Genomic DNA, 25981 nt, shown 5'->3' on the forward strand with positions numbered 1-25981 from the left:
CCCATTTTATAATTTATTTGTTTCTTGTGTATTGAGTTTGAGAAGTTCTTTGTAGATCTTGGATACCAGTCTCTATTTGTTTTCTAATAGCATTTACGAATTTACTTTTTCTCTCTTTCATATTCTGTGGATGGCCAGGACTCAGTTATATCCTGTATCTCTAGGTTTGCTCTTTATTAAACTGTGTATGGAGACTCAGGATTTTTAATAGGGCATTCTAAATCTTTTGTCATTATACTCCCTAATTCTGACTCCGTTTTTATTTCTTAAGCTTCAATTATCATGACAAATAAGAGCATGGTGAATAATCACATGGGCAATTAATGTTGAAGCAACACACAAACGCAAAACATTGGAAAGCAAAACAAGGTATTTGGAAATTTAAAAAATACACAAAACATTCTTTAAATGAAAATAATAATTCCAAGGTTCTTAAATCCATATTAAATGTGGCAATAAGCTCAACCTATATACGATAGTCTATTGAAAAGCATTCATGCAGAACTGGTAAAAAAAGAAGAAAAAACAGCAAAACTAAGGATGCAGAATAACCAATGTCAGCACCACCCTTTCACTATCTGAATTTGGTTTCCATTTACTCATCTTATATCTAAGGCAGTAAGTACATTCTCGAGAGTAGAAATGGACAGGAAGAAAAAGTCATTTGATAGAGATTTTCCTCAGACTTCTTATTCTCCCAGCTTATTATCCTCACCCACTGCTTGTTATCAGAGACAAGGTAAAACACAGAACTCAGGAAGCATGCTTTAAAAAGGAAAGTGCCAGGAATATACAATGGGGAAAAGACAGTCTCTTCAAAAAATGGTGCTGGGAAAAGTGGACGGCTACATGCAAAAGAATGAAATTGGAACACTTTCTTATACCATACACAAAAATAAACTCAAAATGGATTAAAGACCTAAATATGAGACCTGAAACCATAAAACTCTTAAAAGGAAACATAGGCAGTAATCTCTTGGACATTGCCCTTAGCAACATATTTATGGATATGTCTCCTTAGGCAAGAGAAACAAAAGCAAAAATAAACTATTGGGACTATACCAAAACAAAAAGCTTTTGCACGGCAAAAGAAACCATCAACAAAACAAAAAGGCAACCTATTGAATGGGAGAAGATATTTACAAATGATAAATCTGATAAAAGGTTAATATCCAAATACATAAAGAGCTGATAAAACTCAACACCCAAAAAACAAATAACCTAATTAGAAAATGGGCAGAAGACATGAACAGACATTTCTCCAAAGAAGACATACAGATGGCCAACAGACACATGAAAAGGTGTTTATCATCACTTATCATCAGGGAAATGCAAATCAAAACTACAATGAGATACCACCTCCCACCTGTGAGAATGGCTAATATCAAAAAGACAAGAAATAACAAGTATTGGCAAGGATGTGAAGAAAAGGGAACCCTTGTGCACTGTTGGTGGGAATACATACTCGTGCAAGCACTGTGGAAAATATGGAGTTTCCTTAAAAATTAAAACTAGAACTACCATATGATCCAGTACTTCTACTACTGAGTATTTACCCAAAGAACTACAAAAATACTAATTTGAAAAGATTTAGGCATCCCTATGTTTATTGCAGCATTATTTACAATAGCCAAGATATGGAAGCAACCTAAGTATTTATCAATAGATGAATGGATAAAGAAGATGTGCTATATAGAATCAATGGAATATTACTCAGCCATTAAAAAGAATGAGATCTTGCCACTTGCAACAACATGGATAGACCTAGAGGGCATCATGCTAAGCAAAATAAGTTAGACAGAGAAAGACAAATCCTATGTGATCTCACTTAGATGTGGAATCAAAAAAACCAAATGAACAAATAAAACCAAACAGACACTTAAATACAAAGAACAAACTGGTGGTTGCCAGAGGGGAGGTAGATGAGGATGGGCAAATTCGGTAAAGGGGATTAAGAGGTACAAACTTCCAGTTATAAAATAAATAAGTCACAGAGATGAAAAGTGCAGCATAGGGAACATAGTCAGTAATACTGTAGTAACATCACATGGTGCCAAGAGTGACCACACTCACTGTAGCAAGCACTGAATAACGTATAGACTTGTCAAATCACTATGTTGTACTCCTGAAACTAATATAACATCGTATATTAGCTATACTTCAATTTAAAAAAACAAAAAAGGAAGTGCCAGTAGTAAGCTATTCATCTGGGGAACTGTTCCCACACCACCCCACACCCATTCCTTTACTTCAATGTCACTGGGTAAGAGCTTTGTGACTCTCCATCGTCAGTCAGTAACTGATTGGGGTCAGGGCCTCTGACCAAGCTTAGTCAGTCCTGGCTCCTGTCTAGGGTTTCCAGGTGAAATACAGGCACCCAGTTAGGTTCAAATGTTAGATTAACAGTAAGTAAGTTTTAGTATAAATATATCCCAAATATTGCATTGCGGCATAGTCACTACACTCCGCAGCAGTATTTGCAGATCGGCCAACAATAGCTGCAACTACATACAGCACTTCCCATGTTCCACGTATTGTTCTATATGCCATATAAATATTAATTCCCTGAATACAGGAAAATATATGGATATGTAAACATATGCCAACATTTGGCTGATCTGAGGTTAGGAATAATGAACTGTGCATTTTTAAATTTCAAAAATTATGCAACAATTCCTATGATTAAAACACTTATCTGCAAACTAATTTGTATAAAATTGAAAATATAGAAGTTAAAAGTCTAGATTTCAGTCCCAGCTTATTAACTAAGTTGAATGACCTTAGGAAAGTCTCAATTTTCTGAATCTAGGTTTTCTTATCTGTAACATGAGATTTGGATGAGATTGTTTTTAAGGTTGTGCTGTCCCTAAAATTCTATTAGCTGTTATAATATGGAAAAACAGCTTGCAGAGAAAAGTTTATTACCTCTGCAATCATTCTGTTGGTGTCTCCTAAGAAAAGCAGATTCAGAGCTTCTTCCTCTGTGGCTGCCTGATGGAGAGACAGGTTTTTCAGGTGAATGTTCTGATCAGGGTCCTCCAGTATTGTCACTTTCCTAGGAAAATGCGAAGCAACAAAACAAGGTACTTTGAGAATGAAAAGAACTTGAAGTTTTCTAACAGGTTTATTTTTAAAAAGCTGTATAGTACTACATCTTGAACTTATAAAATCAAACAATACACAAGACACCAAAAAGCACTGGACTGACATCAAATACTGACATTCACTTGACAGTACTATTAAATAGTTTGGGGGCTGAAAAATATGTCACAAGCTCCTAATTCAAGGTCATCTGTCTTTGCAATCATCGGATCATTAAATCATACCTATTCTTGCTGAATTAAAAATGCAAATAGATATCCTTCTACCTATGTATCAAGAAAGTTGGCTACATTGTTTTTTCTCTGTCATAATTCAGTGTCTTACATAGGTAATGCACTAATTCTTATTCTTCTAATTTTTCCCTTTTGTTCAATTTCATATCACTTTCAATTTACATGACTTTCAAACTGGTTAGCTCATCAATTTAAACATGCTAGAAATTGAAGTATCTATCATCCCTCCAGGAGTTATTACCTTGTCTAGTTTTCTTATCAAGATGAATTTTAAAATTCTCAAGAAGTCTTATAATAAAGTTTTAGTTTATCATTATTATTTTTATGTCCATCAAATGTGTAATGTGTTTCTTGATCCTTTTTTTTTTTTTTTTTTACAACATACCTTTCCCCTTCTTACCATCAAAAGCTTTAGGTCTGGAATTATGTTCATGTATTGCAACTGCCTTCATGGGATGCCAACATCATTTCCTCCCCAAATGAATCTTAATCCTGTTTCCAGAGTTGGCTTGTCAATACTCTCCCTGGAATCCTTTTAGGACTTTCTGCAACTGAATACAATGTGAACTCCTTATACTCTGCTTCAAAGGCCCACCGATTCAAACAATAAAATTACTTCTGACTCTTGAGTTTTGCCTCCTTGATTTTCTTAAGAATTGTTAAGGAAAGAAAATCTTATAATTCACTAGTATTGCCAAAAAGTACCTCGGTGTATCTGCACTTGCTTAACGCATTTGAAACTGATGATAAGTGAAGGCTGGCTTCATCTAGCATTACTTCTCTTTTAAAAGTATAAATAACCAAGGGACGTGTGTCACTTGTCTCTTTATAAAAACACATCTAGAATACCTTAAAAATAAAGATTTTGCAAATATCATTATTTTTCATCCTTCCCTTTGGTAGAGGTTATCTGGGCTTTCAGATGTCGTTTGTGGGTTTACTAACTGACGAAAGAAAATGTAGCTGTACCACAGCACATCTGTGACCAATACGTCACTAATAATGTCATCCTCTGCCAAGTTTTAGACTCCTTTTTCTCTCCTTCAACAATACCAACTAAGATGGAAAAGATCTCTTCCCTTAATGAAAACAAATGTATTTTATTTATTTTTCAACAAGACTCATAAGTGAGCTTATTAAAAATGCTTAAGAGTTGAAAAATGCTTGGAAAACATGAAGGCATTTTTAACTGAAACGGATGAATTGTGTTCTATTTTTAGGAACCCTCTCCATTCCTTAAACTTTAGATCCACCCTGACTTTCTAAAGTGCTCGAGAAGGTTTAGTAAATTCAGTCACTAGGGACACAGAAGTCAGAATTCTTCCTAAATCCACAGATTCTGGATGCAAGAAATTAAGTAATACTGGAAGGAAGATAAAAACAGGAAACAAGTGAGGAGATAGGTACATTCAAAGTGAAAATAGAAGGGAGTTCTTTTTTCAACATGGAGATAAACACAAATTCTCCAACTCTGAGGCCAAGTCATCTGTGCTACACGTTGAATGGCCAAGCCAGAGACAGCACTATTTTGTGCAGGTTCAGAAAAGGGAGAGGCTGGGGGAGCAGGAAATGATTCAAAGAAGAGAATGCTCATGTTCTTTGGGCACCCAAAGAATGCCAGGCACCAGCATTGTTTCATTTAATCCCAGCTGTTCTCACCTTGGCTGCACACCGCAACGACCTGTAGAACTAAAAGCAAATAATAAAATGCTGAGGCCGGGTCCTGTCCTAAGAGATTTTGATTTAATGGTTCTGGGGGCCTGGTCTGGGTATCAGAGGTCATAAAAGCAAGAAGTGAGTCTAGCATACAGTAAAGATTGAAGGCCACTAACTTCATCTTGAATATAACCCAACAAGGTAGATACATGGGGTAGAGAGTTCTGGCTTCTTTATCTTTACTTTCAGCCCCATTACACCCAATGCCCAAGGGGAAGGTTGCTCATCTTATGGGTGCAGGAAGTTACTCTCGAACTACACCTACTAATAGGCAAGGTCACTGCAAATTTTAAAAAGCTAGTCTTTTCACGGGAAGTTTCTTGTCTACCTCCCTGACTTCCCCTACAGCTGGTGGGTAAACTAAGTCATCTATCAGCCACAGCAATAACTAACGCTCAACTGGACATTGTGATCTACCTAGCCATCCACATGGTTTATATCATTGCCGAATCAAAAAACCTAAGTGCTGGTAGGGACTCAAATACAGAAATCTCTCACCATTACTTCACTGAAATAAGAAGTGCAGAAAATTACCAGGTTTGGAATTCTGAAAGTGTTCATTTGTTAGACAGCTTAAATGGGTCACTGATTTGAGATTATATTTACATAGAATAGTTAGAAGAATCAGGTGGAAAAAGTGAAATGTCATCAGAGGCATTTGGCTAAGCTACTCCTCTCTTCTAAATCATTCAGAAACTTTGATCTCCAGTGTGGCGACTTCAGACTACTACACTTCTATATTTACTTCCAGGTCCTCGTCCAGCTTTGTCACTTTGATCAAAATACAATTTGCACATGCACCCAGTTTTTCTGTCAGAACTTTCAGCTGTCTTTTGTGACTCATCCCTATGCATCTCTCTGATGCTTTTCTGATATTATGTTTCCCTCATAATTGTCTGATTTCTTGCCCATGGAGGTTTTGAAAAGTAAATAAAATAGCAGGTTGGCGTCCAGTTTAGTTTGGCTTCTTTCATCGTTCTCTCTCTACTTAGGGCTCACCTGTGGCCACCCTATAAAAGACACTACCTCTAGCATCCTTCTGGAATCTTCTGTGGTACAACTTTCTCTCTCCAGTCAGGATCTCCCTTGGCAGTTCTTCTTCTCAGATTCTTTCCTGGTTTCTGCCCAATCCCTGGGCATGAGGCTTAGTACTTTCCTTCATAGCCCTGCCTGCCTTCACCAAAAATCCCTTTTGCACTAAGCCTGACAGCCGATGTGTCAGCCCCACCCACTCTCATGCCTTTGCTCATGGGAGCCCAGATTGAGCCATGCCCTGGGTACTAACTCTTGCCTCGGTGGGCTAATCTGGAAGTGAGAATGTTTTAAACTTTGCTCCTGGTGGAATGCATTTTCAAAGATGAGGAAAATAAGAACCATTAGCAAGAGGGATTCATCCCTGGGATACAAGGGTGGTTCAACATTTGCAAATCAATCAGTGTTATAGATCATATCAACAAGAAAAGAATGAAGAACGATATGATCCTCTCAATTGATGCAGAAAAAGCATCTGACAAAATACACATCCTTTCCTGAGTAAAACCCTTCAGATGGAATATTACTCAGCTATCAGAAAGAACGATTTCTCTACATTTGCTGCAACATGGACGGCACTGGAGGAGAAAATGCTAGGTGAAATAAGTCAAGCAGAGAAAGAATTATCATATGGTTTCACTCATCTACAGAACATAAGAACTAGGAAGATCAGTAGGGGAAGAAAGGGAAGAAGAAAGGGGGGGTAATCAGAAGGGGGAATGAAGCATGAGAGACTATGGATTCTGAGAAACAAACTGAGGGCTTCAGAGGAGGGGGATGGGGGAATGAGATAGGCTGGTGATGGGTAGTAAGGAGGGCACGTATTGCATGGTGCACTGGGTGTTATACACAGCTAATGAATCATTTAACTTTACATCAGAAACCAGGGATGTACTGTATGGTGACTAACATAATATAATAAAAAAAACATTAAAAAAAACCCTTCAGAGTGTAGGGATAGAGGGTACATTCCTCAATTTCATAAAAACCATCTATGAAAAGCCTACAGCAAATATCATTCTCAATGGGGGAAAGCTTCAACTTTTCCCCAAGNAAGATCAGGAACACGACAAGGATGCCCACTCTCGCCACTATTATTCAACATAGTACTAGAAGTCCTTGCAACAGCAATCAGACAACAAAAAGGGATAAAAGGTATCCAAATCAGCAAAGAAGAAGTCAAACTGTCTCTCTTCACAGGTGACATGATACTCTATATGGAAAACTCAAAAGATTCCACCCCCAAACTACAAGAACTTATAGAGCAATAGAGTAATGAGGCGGGATTCAAAATCAATGCTCAGAAATCAGTTGCATTTCTATACACGAATAATGAGACTGAAGAAAGAGAAATTAGGGAATCCATCCCATTTACAACAGCACCAAAAACCATACGTTACCTTGGAATTAACTTAACCAGAGACGTAAAGGATCTATGATCACAAAGACAGCATGGTACTGGCACAAAAACAGACACACAGACCAATGGAACAGAAAAGAGAACCCAGAAATGGACCCTTGGCTCTTTGGGCAACTAATCTTTGACAAATCAAGAAAAAACATCCAGTGGAAAAAAGACAGTCTCTTCAATAAATGGTGCTGGGAAAATTGCACAGCTACATGCAAAAGAATGAAAATTGACCACTCTCTCACACCATACACAAAGATAAACTCCAAATGGATGAAAGACCTCGACGTGAGACAGGAATCCATCACAATCCTAGAGGAGAACATAGGCAGCAACCTCTTTGACATCAGCCACAGCAACTTTTTTCATGACACATCTCCAAAGGCAAGAGAAACAAAAGATAAAATGAACTTGTGAGACTTCATCAAGTTAAAAAGCTTCTTCTGCACAGCCAAGGAAACAGTCAAAAAAACTAAGAGGCAGCCCACGGAATGGGAGAAGATATTTGCAAACGACACTACAGATAAAAGACTGGTATCCAAGACCTACAAAGAACTTCTCAAACTCAATACACAGGAAACAAATAATGAAATAAAAAAATGGGCAGAAGATATGAACAGACACTTTTCCAATGAAGACATACAAATGGCTAACAGACACATGAAAAAATGTTCAAAATTATTAGCCATCAGGGAAATTCAAATCAAAACCACACTGAGATACCACCTTATGACAGTTAGAATGGCAAAAATTGACAAGGCAAGAAAGAACAATTGCTGGAGAGGATGTGGAGAAAGGGGTTCCCTCTTATACTGTTGGTGGGAATGCAAGTTGGTACAGCCACTTTGGAAAACAGTGTGGAGGTCCCTTAAAAAGTTTAAAATTGAGCTACCCTATGATCTAGCCATTGCACTACTGGGTATTTACCCCAAAGATACAGACGTAGGGAAGAGAAGGGCCATATGCACCCCAATGTTCATAGCAGCATTGTCCACAATAGCTAAATCATGGAAGGAGCCAAGATGCCCTTCAACAGATGACTGGATTAAGAAGATGTGGTCCATATATACAATGGAATATTACTCAGCCATCAAAAAGAACGATTTCAGAACATTTGCTGCAACATGGACGGGACTGGAGGAGATAATGCTAAGTGAAATAAGTCAAGCAGAGAAAGACAATTATCATATGGTTTCCCTCATTAATGGAACATAAGAAATAGGAAGATAGGTAGGAGAAGGTAGGGAAGAATGGAGGGGGGTAAACAGAAGGGGGAATGAAACATGAGAGACTATGGACTCTGGGAGACAAACTGAGGGCTTCAGAGGCGAGGGGGTGGGGGATTGGTATAGGCCAGTGATGGGTATTAAGGAGGGCATGTATTGCATGGTGCATGGGTGTTATACGCAAATAATGAATCATGGAACATTACATCAAAAACTAAGGATGTACTGTATGGTGAGTAACATAACATAAAAATTTTTTTACAAAAATACCCCTTAAAAAAAAAAAAAGAAACAGTGCAGAGGATCATAGGGGAAGTGAGGGAAAACTGAATGGGAAATAATAGAGAGAGAGGCAAACCATGAAAGTTATAAGAAGCAAGCTGGGGGTTGGTGGAGATGAGGTGGGTGGGGATATGGGGTAATTGGGTGATGGGCATTAAAAACATGATGTGATGAGCACTGGGTGTTATAAACAACTGATGAATTATTGATCTCTACATCTGAAACTATATCATATAGTATGATGTACTATATGTTAGCTAATTGAATTAAAAAGAACAACTATAAAAGAACAACAAAAAAACCCAAAGCCATTGTTTCTGTGTTGATTTTCTGTTTAGATGATCTGTCCATTCATGTAAATGGAGTGTTACAGTCCCCTATTATTATCATTTAGTTCCTTTATGTTTGGTATTAACTGTTTTTTGTATTTGGGTGCTCCTATTTTGGGTGTATAAATATTTGCAATTGTTAAAAAAAAATACTATTAGCAAAAGTTTCTCACCAAGTTGCTTCCTTCCTCGGCCTTTTCTTTCCCTCTCTCTCTCACAAATCAATAGCTATTTCCTGAATCCTTAGTCTGCCACTCAATTCTGACTATAATTTTCATGGGCTTGAAAGAAGTCTTTATTAGAGTTTCTTGAATAAACATCCTAATTCCGAGATGGAAACCCCCCAAACTATTTATTTGATTCTTCTTGAAAGGGCCTGTGAATAGTTTTCCCTACAAAATGTTTCTAAAATGTTTAGATTTCAAGCAAAAAGTCACTGATAGCCTTAACTTGGACACCTAAGTGGAAAAGTTCTGTTAAGTATACTAGGCCTGCTGAATGATGGGGAAGAAGCAGGCTTTGTGTTTTCTCTGTAAACAGAGAATCTTTTCCATTTGGCTAAGTAGTAGGAATTTGTAGACTCTTTCTAACTGGCTGGAAGACAGAGAAAGAGCAATAGCCAAGCTCTTGTTCTCAATAATGGAAGCCATCAATGAAAGAGCCCTCCCCTCCCCACACCCTACCTGGACAACAATCCAATACCACCAACTTGCTGAACAGGAACTTTCCAGGAGTTACTGCAATGAATCTGGTTTCTCATTTTCATGTTGTAAACACATGTTGCCATGGTGCATGCTTTTTTTCCCCTACTTGCAAATGCTCCGTGAGATTGTGTAGGCGATGCCCTGCACAACAGCACCAAGTCCAAGGGGGTGCAATTCACATCATAAGTTTGTGCATTTATTATGAAAAATGTCTGTCAGAGGGCAGTAAAGCGTCTTCTAACAAAACTAGCATATTACAACAGTTTTCCAACAGATGGCAGGGGTGCCTTTTAATAATTCACATGAAGGTGCTATCCAGAATAGAAGTAGCCCTATCTAGTTAGTTACCTTGACTCAGAGAAATATCAATAGCAGGCCAGCCTCATGAAAATGGAATGGAGTCCAGTCAGGTTCTTCTAAATAAAGGGATATGTTTCACATGTTGTAAACACAGTCACACTATTCATTTTAATGAAGAAAATACTCTCTCGTTCAGTGATTTTCAACCTCCTTTTTTCCCTCCAGCTTAACACACATTCTCAGAAGCTCTTTATGGTAAATATTTGAGAAAAGGGAGGATGCAAATATTTAGGAGACATGTAAGGGGAACCATTCTTCCTGCATTTAAACAATTTTAAAGGTAGATTTTCTTCAGATTGACCAAAAATCTAAATGATTTCCTCTGTTATATAAATAATTGAAACATATCCCTTGAAGAAATTTTACAAACCTGTAATACATTTTTATATTGGTCTTAACCTAGACAGAATGGACTGAAAGTAATTGGTATTTTTTCTATTTATTGAAAATTCTTTCTAGTAGGATGAAAAACATACCATTTCTTTATAGTTTTATCTAATATTATATCTTTTAACTGATAATGAAGAATATAACCAATCACACGACATTTTAAAAATTAAGTTATTTAATTTCACCTACTAAAAATACCTGTTTCTCTAGCAAATATTTAAGGAATAAATTATATCAATTCTCTATAATACCTTTCAGAAGAAAGAAGCAGAACTATTTACTAACTCATTTTATGAGGTGAGCATTACCTAATACCAAAAATATACAAAGAACATTCCAAGAAAACTACAGACTAATATCTCTCATGAACACAGATGCAAAAATCCTCAACAAAATATTAGCAGATCAAATCCAACAAAGAAAAAAAAAAGAATTTATGCCACAATCAAGTGAGATTTATCCCTAGTATGTATGGTTGGTTTAACATTCAAAACTCAATTAATGTAAGTCATCATACTAAGGCTAAAAAAGAAAAGCCACATGATCATATCAATAGGTGCAGAAAAAATAACAAGATCCACCACCCATTCATGAAAAAACTCTCAGGAAACAAGGAATAGAGGGGAACCTTCTCAACTTAATAAAGACAACTACCAAAAACCTACAGCTAACATCATAATTAATGTTGAGAAACTCAAAGCATTTACACTAAGATCAGATACAGGACAAGGGTGTCCCTCTTACCACTGCTTTTCAACATTGTACTAGAAATTCTTTTAATGCAACCATGCAAGAAAAGGAAATGAAAGGTATACAGATTGGGAAGGAAGAACTAAAACTATTTCTGTTCACAGATCACATGATCATCAATGTAGAATACTGAAGGAATTGACAACATAACTTCTAGGACTAATAAGTAATTACAGCAACATTGCAGGATACAAGGTTAATATGCAAAAGTCAATTGTTTTCTTAGATACCAGAAATGAACAAGTAGAACTCGAAATTAAAAACACAATACCATTTACATTAGCATCCAAAAAAAAACCAGTTAGGTATAAATCTAACAAAATGCACACAAGATCTGTATGAGGAAAACTACAAAACTTTGATGAAAGAAACCAAAGAACCAAATAAGAGATATTTCATGCTCATAGATAGGAAGACTCAATATTGTCCAGATGTCAGTTCTTCCCAACTTGATCTACAGATTCAATGCAATCCCAATAAATTCCTAGTTATTTGTGACTATTGAAAAAGTGATTCTACAGTGTATATGGAGACACCAAGGACCCCAAAATAGCAAAAACAATATTGAAGGAGAACAACATTGGAGAAACAATATCACCTGACTTCAAGCTTTACTAAAGCTACAGTAATCAAGATAGTGTGGCATTGGAGAAAGCATACAAAATAGAGAGCCCAGAAATAGACCTACATAAATACAGTAAGCTGATGTTTGGCAAAGGAGGAAAGAAAATACAATGGAGCAAAGATAGTCTCTTAAACAAATGGTGCTGCAACAACTGGACACCACGTGCAAAAATAAATAAATAATAAATAAATAAGAAAGAAAAGAGCTGTTATCCAAAATACACAAAGAACTTTGAAAACTCAGCAATAAGCAAACAGATAATCCAATTAAAAAATGATCCAAAGTCGTAAGAGAAAGGCTTCCAGCTTTTCCCCATTGAGAATGATATTTGCTGTAGGCTTTTCATAGATGGTTTTTATGAGATTGAGGAATGTACCCTCTATCCCTACACTCTGAAGGGTTTTAATCAGGAAAGGATGCTGTATTTTGTCAAATGCTTTTTCTGCATCTATTGAGAGAATCATATGGTTCTTGACTCTTTTCTTGTTGATAAGATCACACTGATAGATTTGCGAATGTTGAACCACCCTTGCATCCCAGGGATGCATCCCACTTGGTCATGATGGATAATCCTTTTAATGTACTGTTGGATCCTATTAGCTAGGATCTTGTTGAGAACTTTGGTGTCCATATTCATCAGGGATATCGGTCTGTAATTCTCCTTTTTGATGGGGTCTTTGCCTGGTTTGGGGATCGAGGTAATACTGGCCTCATACAATGAATTTGGTAGTTTTTCTTCTGTTTCTATTTTTTGAAACAGCTTCAGGAGAACAGGTATTATTTCTTCCTTGAATGTTTGGTAGAATTCCCTGGGGAATCCATCAGGGCCTGGAGTCTTGTTTTTTGGAAGGTTTTTGATCACTTCTTCAATCTCTTCATAATTATTTGGTCTGTTTAAAAAATCAATTTCTTCCTGTTTCAGTCTTGGTAGTTTAATAGGTTTCCAGGAAGGCATCCATTTCTTCCAGGTTGTTTAATTTATTGGCATAAAGCTACTGATAAAAGTTTCTAATGATCCTTCCTATTTCATTAGTGTTGGTCGTGATCTCTCCCTTTTCATTCATAATTTCGTTAATTTGGGTCCTTTCTCTATTCTTTGAATAAGTCTGGCCAGTGGCTTATCGATCTTATTTATTCTTTCAAAGAACAAGCTTCTAGTTCTGTTGATCTGCTCAACTGTGCTCCTGGTTTCTAATTCATCGATCTCTGCTCTAATCTTGATCAACTGCTTTCTCGTGCATGGGTTAGGCCTGTTCTGCTCTTGTTCCAGCTTCTAGAGGTGAGAATATAAAAACCGCATTTTAGATTTTTCTATTCTTTTGAGTGAGGCTTGGATGGCTATGTATTTTCCCCTTAAGACTGCCTTTGCAGTGTCCCATAGGTTTTGGACCATTGTGTTCTCATTCTCGTTGGTCTCCATAAATTGTTTAAATTGATTTTTAATTTCCTGGTTTACCCAATCATTCTTGAGCAGGATGATTCTTAGTTTCCAAGTGTTTGAGTTTCTTTCAAATTTTTCCTTGTGATTGAGTTCCAATTTCAAAGCATTGTGGTCTGAGAATATGCAGGGAATAATTTCAGTCTTTTGGTATTGGCTGAGACCTGTTTTGTGACCAGCATATGATCTATACTGGAGAATGTTCCATGTGCATTCGAAAAGAATGAGTATTCTGTTGTTCTGGGGTGTAGTGTTCTATATATATCTGTGAGGTCCATCTTTAACAGATCCCTTACCTAACAAGATATACAGACGGCAAATAAGCATGCGAAAAAATGATCCAAATCTTACTTCATCAAAGAAATGCAGATTAAAATGAGATACCATCACACAACTATTAGAATGGCCGAAGTCCAGAACATTACCAACATGAAATGGTGGCGCTGGTGAGGAAGTGGAGCAATCTCATTCACTGCTAGTAGGAATGCACAATGGTACAGCCACTTTGGAAGACAGTTTGGCTATTTCTTATAAAACTAAACATGCTCTATTAGATGTTATACTCAACTGATGAATCACTAAAATCTACCTCTGAAACTAATAACACGCTATATGTCAATTAATTGAATTTAAATTTTAAAAATTTAAAAATTTTTTAAAAAGTGAGGGAAGAGAAAATAGAACAACTAAACATGCTCTTACAATGACTAAGCAATCATAACATCCAACCCAGCAATCATGTTCCTTGATATTTACCCAAAAGGGATGAAAACTTATGTTCACACAAAAATCTGTACATGGATGTTTATAGCAGCTTTATTCATAATTGTCAAAACTTGGAAGCAACCAAGATGTCCTTCAGTAGGTAAAGGGATAAATTAATTTTGGTACATCCAGACAATGGAGTATAATTCAGCACTGAAAAGAAATGAGCCATCAAGTCATGAAAACACATGGAGGCACCTTCAATGCATATTACTAAGTGAAAGAAGCCAGTCTGAAAAGGCTGCATACTATATGACATTTTGGAAGAACCAAAACTATGGAGACAGTAAAAAGATCATTGGTTGCCAGGGGCAAAAGGTAGCAGAGGAGGGATAAGTAGGCAGGGCACAGAGGATTTTTAGGGCAGTGAAAATACTCTGTATGATATTAGCATGATGAATAGGTGCCATTATACATTTGTTCAAACCCTCAGAATGTACAATACCAAGAGTATTACAAACCTAAGGTAAACTATGGACTTTGGGTGATTTTGATGTGTCCATGTAGGTTCATTCTTGGTAATAAATATATCATTCTGCTGAGTGGTAGGGAAGGCTATGCATGTATAGGGATGGGAGGTATATGGGAAATTCCTGTACCCTCTTCTCAATTTTGTTGTAAACCTAAAACTGCTCTAAAAAATTAAGTCTTTAAGAAAAAAAAAAACTTCGTTTTAACTTTTTAAAAGACACACATGGTATACTAACAAATGAAATACTTTATCAGAAAAAGAACAAGTCCAAATTCAATCTGCAATATATTCTGAGTGAACGCTGTGATGAATTCTTGTTATCCATATTAATTTCATTAATTTCAATTGGTAAATATCCTCTCCTAAATAGTATGATTACTATTTCTAGTCTACCTGTATCTACCTGTGTTGCTAAATTATAACTATAAAACATTATTAGACTTGAATTCTGATCTATCTGGTTTCCAAAAGAACTTAACCAACACCCTAAGGTTATTCTACTTCCAGAAGTCTGCCATTTCAGAGATGCTGGCACCTGTCAAGGATTAAATCACCTAATGTAATTTATTACTATGCTTATTCATTCAAATGCTATGAAAACAAGTATCATCAAAAGAACTCAAGACAGAGAACTGGAAGCTGTTGGCCACTGCTATGGAAATGGAAGACCAAAATGAGAAATATCCACGATAGTCAAAGACAGAATCATACTAGGTACCATTAACGTGTAGGAGACCCAACACTCTTCTCATAGATGGTTATATGTATTTATTTGTTAGCATCGTTTAATTATTTCGCTAAGATTTAGTATGTATATGAAACATTCTTTCATTACTATTTTTTCCAAAATTATATTCAAATAGGATAATTTTTTTTGATTGTTAAGAACTTGATAAGGTCACTTTTCTGTACTGTATTAAACTAACCGAACTTTCCTCATCCCGAAACTGTATCACTGTGCAACCACGAACAAACAAATGGCTCCCAAATCTAATGCACATACCCAAGGCTTCCCATACACTTATCTATTGTCTACAGGCAATCACCATTGGCATAATTTTTCAAAAATGAATATTTTACACATCAAACACACTGCTTACTCTAGTACCTCTCTCTTACGCTAGTTCCCTTTGCTAATTTCTGATTATATTCAGCCATATATATCATGTTCCTTCTAGTGTTCCAGGTTCATAAATAACCTATCATTTAATGAAATGCCTTATTTGACCTAATTCCATATAGTAATTATAGAGCCATACACTAAAAAATTTATCTTCTTCAGAGCTAACAACTATTTTTCCCCAAAGAAAATATTTTTCTTGCAATTTTTCACTAATACTTGTTTCTCATTCAGACTTAATGGTTCCACCATCAAAATTATGTGGTCAAGTTTTCCACATTAGGGAAAATTATAGCAGTAAATAGATCTAGAGGCCATGGATTTCTAATTTTGGAAAACCATAGCATTTCATATCAGGGAAATAGCTTTATACACCTCTAAGATTATGTGATTGCATTTGACAAGTTCTGAGTTTATTTTTATTTATTTTCATTTTAACATAAGGTTCATTTTTTCCAACTATAAAAGTCATACATGCTTCTTGTGAAAAAGTTGGAAAATTTTAAAAAACAGAAAAAAAATTTATAGTAATATTTTTTTACTGAATTGTTACTCACCATACAGTACATCCCTAGTTTTTGATGTAAAGTTCCATGATTCATTACTTGCGTATAACACCCAGTGCACCACAATACGTGCCCTCCTTACTACCCATCACGAGCCCATCCCAACCCCCACCCCGAAGACCTCAGTTTGTCTCCCAGAGTCCATAGTCTCTCATAGTTCATTCCACCTTCTGTTTACCCCCACTTCTTCCCCCTCCTCTCCTACTGATCTTCATCCATCTTATGTTCCATATATGAGTGAAACCATATGATAATTGTCTTTCTCTGCTGGACTTATTTCGCTTAGCATTATCTCCTCCAGTCCTGCCCAAGTTGCAGCAAATGTTGAGAAATAGTTCTTTTTGATGGCTGAGTAATATTCCATTGTATATATGGACCACATCTACTTAATCCAGTCATCTATTGAAGGGCATCTCAGTTCCTTCCACGACTTAGCTATTGTGGACAATGCTGCTATGAACATTGGGGTGCATATGGCCCTTCTCTTCACTACATCTGTATCTTTAGGGTAAATACCCAGGAGTGAAATTGCTGGAACATAGGGTAGCAGAAAAAATTTAAAAAAATAAACAGAATCCCACCACAAGGACAATGATAATATATGGATATATTTCCTTAAAGTGATTTTCTTTTTTTTTAATGTTTTTTATTATATTATGTTAGTCATCATACAGTACATACCTGGTTTTTGATGTAAACTTCGATGATTCATTAGTTGCGTGTAACACCAGGGCACCATGCAATACGTGCCCTCCTTACTATCCATCACCAGCCTATCGCATTCCCCCACCCCCTCCCCTCTGAAGACCTCAGTTTGTTTCTCAGAGTCCACAGTCTCTCGTGCTTCATTCCCCCTTCTGATTACCCCCCTTTCTTTATCCGTTTCTTCCCCTACGGATTTGCCTACTTCTTATGTTCCATAGACGAGAAAATCATATGATAATTGTCTTTCTCTCCTTGACTTATTTCACTTAGCATTATCTCCTCCAGTGTGTCCATGTTGCAGCAAATGTTGAGAAATCGTTCTTTTTGATGGCTGAGCAATATTCCATTGTATATATGGACCACAACTTCTTAATCCATTCACCTCTTCAAGGGCATCTAGGTTTCTCCACAATTTAGCTATTGTGGACAATGCTGCTATGAACATTGGGGTGCATATGGCCCTTCTCTTCACTACATCTGTATCTTTGNATCTGTATCTTTGGGGTAAACACCCAGTAGTGCAATGGCTGGATCATAGAGTAGCTCAATTTTTAACTTTTTAAGGGACCTCCACACTGTTTTACAGAGAGGCTGTACCAACTTGCATTCCCACCAACAATGTAGGAGGGATCCCCTTTCTCGACATCCTCTCCAGCAATTCTGTCTGTTGGTGCTGCTCAACCCTGCAGCGTCCCGAGATGTGCGCCCCACACCCGGCGTCCCAGCCCTCACTTCCAGGTCCAGCACGCCTCTGTCCTTTGTGTTTCTAACACCACCAGCCGCCAACCGGGCTCCTGGTCTCAGTCTGGTTCCAGTGAGTGCACTGGAGCTCCGTTTCAGTGTGGTCCCATGCGCGTTCCCCGGCTCACGGTCTCAGGCTGCTCTCGCGGGTACCAGTCCGAGAGTCCGCCCGCTCCCCCATGCAGGCGGCTACCGCTTCCCTTCCCGGCGCCCATACGCGGCGGCTCTCTCCCCCTTCCGTTTATCTTCCGATATCTGTGCACGGTTTCACGGCTTCCCGCTTCGTACCTCAATACTTAGCGCTGGAGATGTTCATTTGTAGAGATCCAGATGTATCTTCCTGTGTCTCAGGCTGATTCCGTGGATGTTCAGCATGGTCTGGTACCTATCCAACTCGACTCAGGGGACTGTTTGAAAAAGGGGTCCCCTACTCCTCCACCATCTTAACTCCTCCTCCTTAAAGTGATTTTCTTGCGAAATATTTAGCAGATTTGTGGTAAAAATATCAGTTATTATATCCTTTAGTATTAATAATACATTTTCTTCTATTTTTTAGGATGCAGGTGCAGGGAAGGAAATAAGGGATCCACATGGATTTTTCCATCATATAACTAATTGTGACTTACAGTGCAGGCTGCCTTTATGGAATCTATCCTTCCCTTCTGTGTAACTGTGAAGCTCTGATTTTTGTTCAGGGAATTATTTTAAAATACTAGGCTTTCCCAGACTCCCTTGCAACTACAACTGGCCATGTAACATAACTCTGGTCAGTGACAAGTGAAAGTCAAAGGATAGAGCTTCTGGGGAAGACTGTTAAAGGACAGGCTCAGCTAGCACATGGCTGCTTCCTTATTTTTTCTTCCAGGAATGTGGATGTGCTGCTGAAGGGAGGGTAGTCATTCTGCATGAGGACTAAAGCCACCTGCTAAGAATGGCTCCAGCAGAGTGATAAAAGGACGTCGAAACAGCATCCTGGAGCTTCTATAGCAGCCCTGACTCCCCATCTCTAGAATCCTTACTGTGCATGCAGGGTTGGGGCAGGAGGAGGGCAGGAGTCAGGGGTGGGGGTGCACAGATTATTTGGTCAAGCCAGTATAAATTGGGCTGCTGTTATAAGCAGTTGTTATTTAATTCATTAACAAAAATGTTCAATCCAGTGACTGAATAACACTTCCCTTTATCCGCATTAAATAGTAATATATTCTAGGATCTAATTCTGGTTTATCTGTTCTCTCTTCCTCATCTGTCCAATTCTGAAGTGGTACAACACAATTTCATTATTAAGAGTTTTATCTAATTTGAATATATGGCATCACTGGTCCTCTCTCATTTCCCTCTGTTTCAGACATTTCTTTGCTCATCTTGGTTGTTTTTTCTTTCAGATAAACTCTGGACTCCTATCTGATTTTTTAAGTCCCTAAGACTTTTCTTGGAATTTCAATGAACCTCTACATATGGGAAGAACTGACATCTTCAAGGTATTCACACTTCTTATTCAGAACTAGATTAACAGCTCTCCATTTACCTTCAAAATCTTTTATTTCTCACTAAAAAGGCACTATCTGTATTGTCTTCACAAAGACCCTGAACATTTTACCTTCTTTTGCTATTGTAAAAGGGATCTATTTTTACCATTATTTCTTCTAACTGGGTTATTCCTAGGGATTCCTTCTTGGATTGAGTCACATATGTACTAAAAGATAATAGGTGGCCAGCCAGCCTGAGTAGCATTGGTCTGATCTCTGGTTCACAATAACTGTCACTGTGTAAGACGCCTTCCCCTGTTCTAGAACTCAATCTGAAAACACAAGGTCAATTACAGTTAGCTAAACAATACATAGGCTAACTGGTATGGAAGTTTCAGAACAGGCAGATTAATGCGCTACCTGTGACACTTATCTCCTGGTCCAGATGAGCCCTCTAGCTGTCTGATAGATCCGCTTCCCCTCACTCACCTAGATTTCATTCAAAAGGCTTTTCCCCATGCGTCCTTTCTCTAGACTGACTCAGCACTTCTGCCACCTCGGAAGCGCTGCCAGCTTTTAGCTCAGTCAGAACTTTGGTCTTGGCATATGCCAGTATTGAGAGAGTAGGCTATGACAGGAGATTATTGGTTGACATGACTCCATTCATGAGACTACTGCAGCTCTAAATCATTTTTATGTCTTTTTTTGCATGTATACACATTATTAGCTGGACAGTTGAGAGCAGTTGTGTTCTGCAGAAGCTTCTTGTGGTGTTTCATGTGGATGCTGCATATTCCAACTAAATGGTAACTTCGGTGAGGATAAACATACAGTATGAATTCTTTATAATGCCCCAAAAGAGCTGAGATTCCTGCAACAGATTAAGTGCTTAGTATATATGACGCTGACACTCTCAAACAGTTGTAATCATTTTTTCTCTATTGTTGAGCTGTAATAGTCAGATGGGTTTCCAAACGCTGTGTATTCTTCTAAATGACAGAATAAAGTGACCAAGCAAGCCTAAATTATTCAACACTCTTTTAGGTAATCTTATGGTTTTGCTTTTATACTCAAAATTTAAAAGAGATTGAAAAATTACGTTGTATCAGACCAAACCAAATGATTCATAGAGCAATTATGAAGACTAAGTAGACAGAAAGTCAAAGAAAAACAAATCCACACTAACACATAATTTTAAAAGTGCATTTCAACTCTTAATCTTAGAAAAAGAAACTGTATGCATTTGTTTATATGTAACACATGAGAAAGATGGAATAGACTGAGGTGACAGTGTTTTCCCTGTCCTTAATTAATCTCAAGTGACTAACAACCCTAAATATCCCAGGTACATTTTTACATTCCAGATGTATGAGGGAGAATGCTGCATCTGTTTCTTCCCATCCTTCTATACATCACATATGAGGCAACTGTTGGTGAAAGCTAACACCTCTGTTATGGACTGAATGGTTGTGCCACAAAAACTTGTATGTTGAAGCCCTGTTGTGAGGGTATTTGGTAGGTAATGAGGTTTTAGATCAGGTCACAGGATGGGATCAGTGCCCTTATAAAAAGAGGAAGAGAGATCAGAGCACTCTCTCTTTCTCTCCACCATGTAAGGACACAGCAAGAAGGAAGCTATCTATAAGCCAGGAAGAGAGCTCTCACCAGGAACTAAATCTGCCAGTTCTTTGATTGGACTTCCCAGTCTCCAGAACTCTAAGAAATAAGTGTCTATTGTTTAAGCCACCCAGTCTATGGTATGATGTTCTGGTAGCTGAGCTGACAAAAACAGCCTCCTATATAAGACATTTCAGATATTGAGAATGATCTCTTCCAATTGGCCATTCAGAGTACAGGTTATTAAGCTAGTGGGACAGGCTTTGGGTAGAAGTGTCACTTTGGGGCTGGAAAGGTTCTCTATTCCCTCTGTTATGGTCATTGACAATGTTCCATTTCTTCAAGAACACAGTCCCTGGCCAACCCATGAAGGACATAGAGTGTAAGTGACCATCACTGGTCACTGGTCACTTGCTCAGATCATCCTATAAGACAGCAGCCCTACTTCTCAAGGGGTTGCCTTCCAGCTAAATCAGTAATTAACTCAGTCAAAGATTGCAGTTAGTTTTAACTTTGAGATCCATGCTTATAGTCCCAGGAATCTCCAGAAATGTTCAATGGGACCAGAAAAACAACACAAATGAAAAATATGCCATAGGTGGGAATAAGAACTGAAGAACCCATGCTTCAGCTAAAGGCAATAAATTAAAAAATTTTAAACATAAAATGTGTAGGCCAAATAAAGTAGATTTGCGGCCCATCCGAGGCGAGTCCTGACCATAAGTGAAAATATTGACTTGGAAAAGGACAGTTTCCTGAGGCTAGAGAAAAGAAGATGAGTGGGAAGCAGGGCAAGAGGCAGCAAGTTGAGGGAATTCATATTTGGTAGCTTCTGTATGAGGTAAGGATACAAGTGGCTTGGAAGAGAAATGGGGCAGGTAGTACATAACAACAGAGACAGACATTCGATATAATTACTGTGGCTAATGGGAGAAAAAGCACTGGGTACATGAAGATATTGTCTGGCAGACTGAGGGCCTAGCTGAGCTTAAAGACCATAATGTGGCAGAGTTTTTCCCCAGCCTTCTCTGAACCCCCAGGTGGAAATCAGCATCTTTCCATGTGACCTTAAAGAACCCAGGGCATCTTATCACTTACTATGTAAGTCTGAAATGATCAATTTATGAATCTGTTCTACTAGACTAAGTTCCCTTTGAGGTAAAGAACAGGTACTCTCCAAGCCTTGCAGTGTTAGACAAACAACATACAGAGCTGAACAGGACTCAAAGCTTTGGCTCACACAAGGGGCTCCACAGGCCCAAAGATGCCCAGAAACCACAGTATGCTCAGAGCTCAGATGGAATGCCAGGATACAACATGGATCTCCCAGGCAAAAGCACCAGCACCCCCAGTTCTGATGTTTGATAAACGGAGGTTGACAATCCCGGTCCATTCTTGGCAGACATGGAATCTTAGGGAAATATCACAGTATCTATGTGAACCTCAATTTAGTCATCCATAAAACACAGATTAGGATACTTACCTCCTCAAATGAGATACTGCATTTAAAGTCCCTAGGACAGGGACCAGCACACAACAGGTCCCCATCTCCTTCTCTGGGCAGACTTTTCTGGCATCTCTAAAAAGAACTTTTCTTAGGTGGATGAGGGAAGGGATTAATAACAGACCACCTTCATTAGAATCACCTGGGATGCTTATTCAAACATTTAAATTTTCTGGAGGTAGGGGCCAGGAATCTGCATTTTTAACAACACTCCCGGTGATTCTCATACACAGTTATAGTCTCATAGACAGTTAGATGTCAAGCCACTGGATTACGTATTCCAGTTCTGTCCCTCCTTTTTATTCCCATTGCCACCTGAATGGTCCTAATCACTTCCCACAATGCTCTGGAGTCTCTCTGACTCCCATCAATTTCATTTCAGCCCTACATGTTACTGACTGATTTTTCTTCCTAAAAGTCAGTTCCAATCTGCTATGCTCTTGAATAAAAAAATCTCCAAGGGCACCTTCTGCCAAATCCTTGCATTCCTGCCTTTCCAGTCTCAATGTTCTCACCTACTCCCTTACTGGGGTCCAGTCAGACAGGTCTATTACTGGTGACGGAACAAGCTCTATGCTCTTCCCCAGCTTTGCATCCACATGAATGCCACATTCCACCACCCCATGTCCTGCCTCTTCCCTCAAGGACTATATCACGTACCACCTTCTCTGTGACTCTCTTTCTGATCACTTGACCTAATGTGATTTCTTTCTCCTTTAAGCCCTAGTCATTCCCTGTGCCTCTCTTATAATCGTTTTCATATTCCTCCTTATGCTATTTTGTACTAGGTTTACCTACTTTGCTGTGAGTTCCAGGAAAGGAAAGACTATGTTAGTCAACTCAGTGCCTAGTGCAAAGTGTGGAATCAAGCTGGATCTCAATAAATGTTTGTTGAATAAATGAATGATTCTACATGACTAGACTATAAGCCATGAGGAGAGACACTGTGCATTAATCTTTTCTGTAACTCCTGAAACACTTAACAGCGTTTCATATCCGGTAGGTATTAGAAATTTGATGAATTTAACTTAATATCCATAAACGTTTTTTTTTCCTTTGATGACAAATTATTTTACAACACAGCCAAGATTTCAATACTGGATGCTGGAGTTTATGGACTTTTTTCTAACAGTAATAACCATCACCGTCTTTGAAACCTTAAATGCATTATGTATCCCTATTCAGGAATACTAAAATTACACTAAAATAAGGTGACTATTTTCCTTATGGTTAAGACCAGTAGTTACACTATTTTACTTCATAAGACATAGTTAGATTCTAACTATATTCCCTTTATAGCATATGGCATAAGGACTTTCAAAAATAAATGTTTTATTTTCATTTAAATTACTAAATACAGAACACATTAAATACACATATGTCTCTATATAAATATATAGACACTTTTTAAAATTAAATTTTGCATTTTGTGATCATTGTAGATTTGCATGCAGCTGTAAGAAATAATGTACCCATTACCCAATTTTTTCCAATGTTAACATCTTGTAAAATTATATTAAAATACCACAACCAGGACATTGGCATTGATACAATCCACTGATCTTATTCAGATGTCCCAATTTCACCAGTACTCGTGTGTGTGTGTGTGTGTGTGTGTGTGTGTGTGTTTAGTTCTATGGAATTTAATCACGTGAGTAGTTTTGTGTATTCAAAGCCAAAGTTTAGATACAGAATAGTCTATTACCACAAGGATCTCTCACTGGCCTTGTATAACCATTCCCACTTCCCTCCCTAACTCCTGTCAACCACTCAGCTGTTATCTACTTCTATAATTTTGCCATTTAAAAAATATTCCATAAATAAAATCACACAGCATATGACCTTTTGAGATTGGCTTTTTTACTCAGCAGAATTCCCTAGAGAGTCACCCAAGCTATTAAATGGATCAATAGTTTATTCCTTTTTGCTGTTGTTATTTTATTAACTAAAGGTCCATAGCTTCTGCTAGGGCTCACTCTTGGCGTATATTCTGTGAGTTTGGACAAATGCATAATATCATGCATCCACTGTCATACTATCATATATACTAGCTTGTCTGCACAAAAAGACCCCGTGCTTCACCTATTCATCCCTCTACCTCTCCTCTCCCCAGCTACTAGCAACCAGTGATCTTTTTACTGTATCTACACTTTTGCCTTTTTCACAATGTCTTAGAGTTGGAGTCATACAGTATGTAGACTTCCCATGTCTTTTTGTGGCTTAATAGTTCATCGCTTTTTATTGCCAAATAATATTCCACTGCACGGATGTCCCACACTTTGTTTTTCTATTTGCCTGTGGTGGGGCATCTTGGTTGCTTCCAGTTCTTGGCAATTATGAATAAGTCTGCTATATCCATTCATGGGTAGCATGATTACACAACATTTGCAGCAACATGGATGGGACTGGAGGAGATTATGCTGAGTGAAGTAAGTCAAGCAGAGAAAGACAATTATCATATGGTTTCACTCATTTATGGAACATAAGAAATAGGAAGATCAGTAGGAGAAAGAAGAGAGGAATGAAGGGGGGGGTAAACAGAAGGGGGAATGAACCATGAGAGACTGTGGACTTTGGGAAACAAACTGAGGGCTTCAGAGGGGAGGGGGGTGGGGGACTGGGATAGGCCGGTGATGGGTATTAGGGAGGGCATGTATTGCATGGTGCACTGGGTGTTATATGCAAATAATGAAATCATGGAACATTGCATCAAAAACTGGGGATGTACTGTATGGTGACTAATATAATAAAAATTATATATAAAAAAAAAAGAAACTGGAAGTTGGCTTTCAAAGTGCCTGTATTATACAGCATGAATGAGAGAGTTCCAGTTGCTCTACATTCTTGCCACAACTTGGTATTGCTAGTTTTTCAGATTTTTGCCATTCTAGTAGGTGTGCAGTTTTCATTATTGATTCCCTAATGACAGACGATGTTGAGCATCTCCTCATGTGTTTACCTACCATCTGTACATCTTCTTTGGTGAGCTGTCTATTCAGATCTTTTTCTCATTTCTTCATTGGATTGTGAGTTTTCTCATTGTTGAGTTTGAGGAGTTCTTTGTATATTTTAGATACAAGTCCTTTATCGGACATGTGTCTGGTAAATATTTTCTCTGTCTCTGGCTTATCTTTTTATTCTCTTGACAGTGTCTTTCAGAGAGCAGAAGTTTTTAATTTTAATGAAGCTCAACTCACCTATTTTTTTCTTTCACAGATCACGCTTTTGGTGTTGTATCTAAAAACTCCTTGCCAAACGACTACAGCAACATATGCAAAAAGCAATTGACTTTAGTCTGGTACCCTGACATCATATGTACAAAGTCCGCAGGCAGTCTATAGGCAAACGCTTCAGTAACAGCTGAGAGTTGGAGCTCATCAGGATGTAAAAGAATAAGAAGCAGAAAAGGCAGAATGCTTGTGAGAAGAGC

The 25981-nt window shown here is 37.9% G+C and overlaps 1 protein-coding gene across 8 annotated transcripts in view; it reads right to left on the reverse strand.

The window, feature by feature from the left end:
* KIF6 (kinesin family member 6) overlaps positions 1 to 25981 on the reverse strand; it is a 465947-nt gene that overhangs the window by 347768 nt on the left and 92198 nt on the right. For 6 of the 8 annotated variants that reach the window (XM_034660659.1, XM_034660662.1, XM_034660661.1 and 3 more), the window contains one exon: positions 2926 to 3055. The exons of 1 other annotated variant lie outside the window; for it this stretch is intronic. In XM_034660659.1, coding sequence (XP_034516550.1) covers positions 2926 to 3055 — 130 coding nt within the window. Of the gene's footprint in view, positions 1 to 2925; positions 3056 to 3735; positions 3889 to 25981 lie in introns of those variants that run through there. One more of the 8 variants, XM_034660664.1, reaches the window with a different exon arrangement.

This window comes from Ailuropoda melanoleuca, chromosome 5 (assembly GCF_002007445.2).
Source record: "Ailuropoda melanoleuca isolate Jingjing chromosome 5, ASM200744v2, whole genome shotgun sequence".
Lineage (NCBI taxonomy): Eukaryota > Metazoa > Chordata > Mammalia > Carnivora > Ursidae > Ailuropoda > Ailuropoda melanoleuca.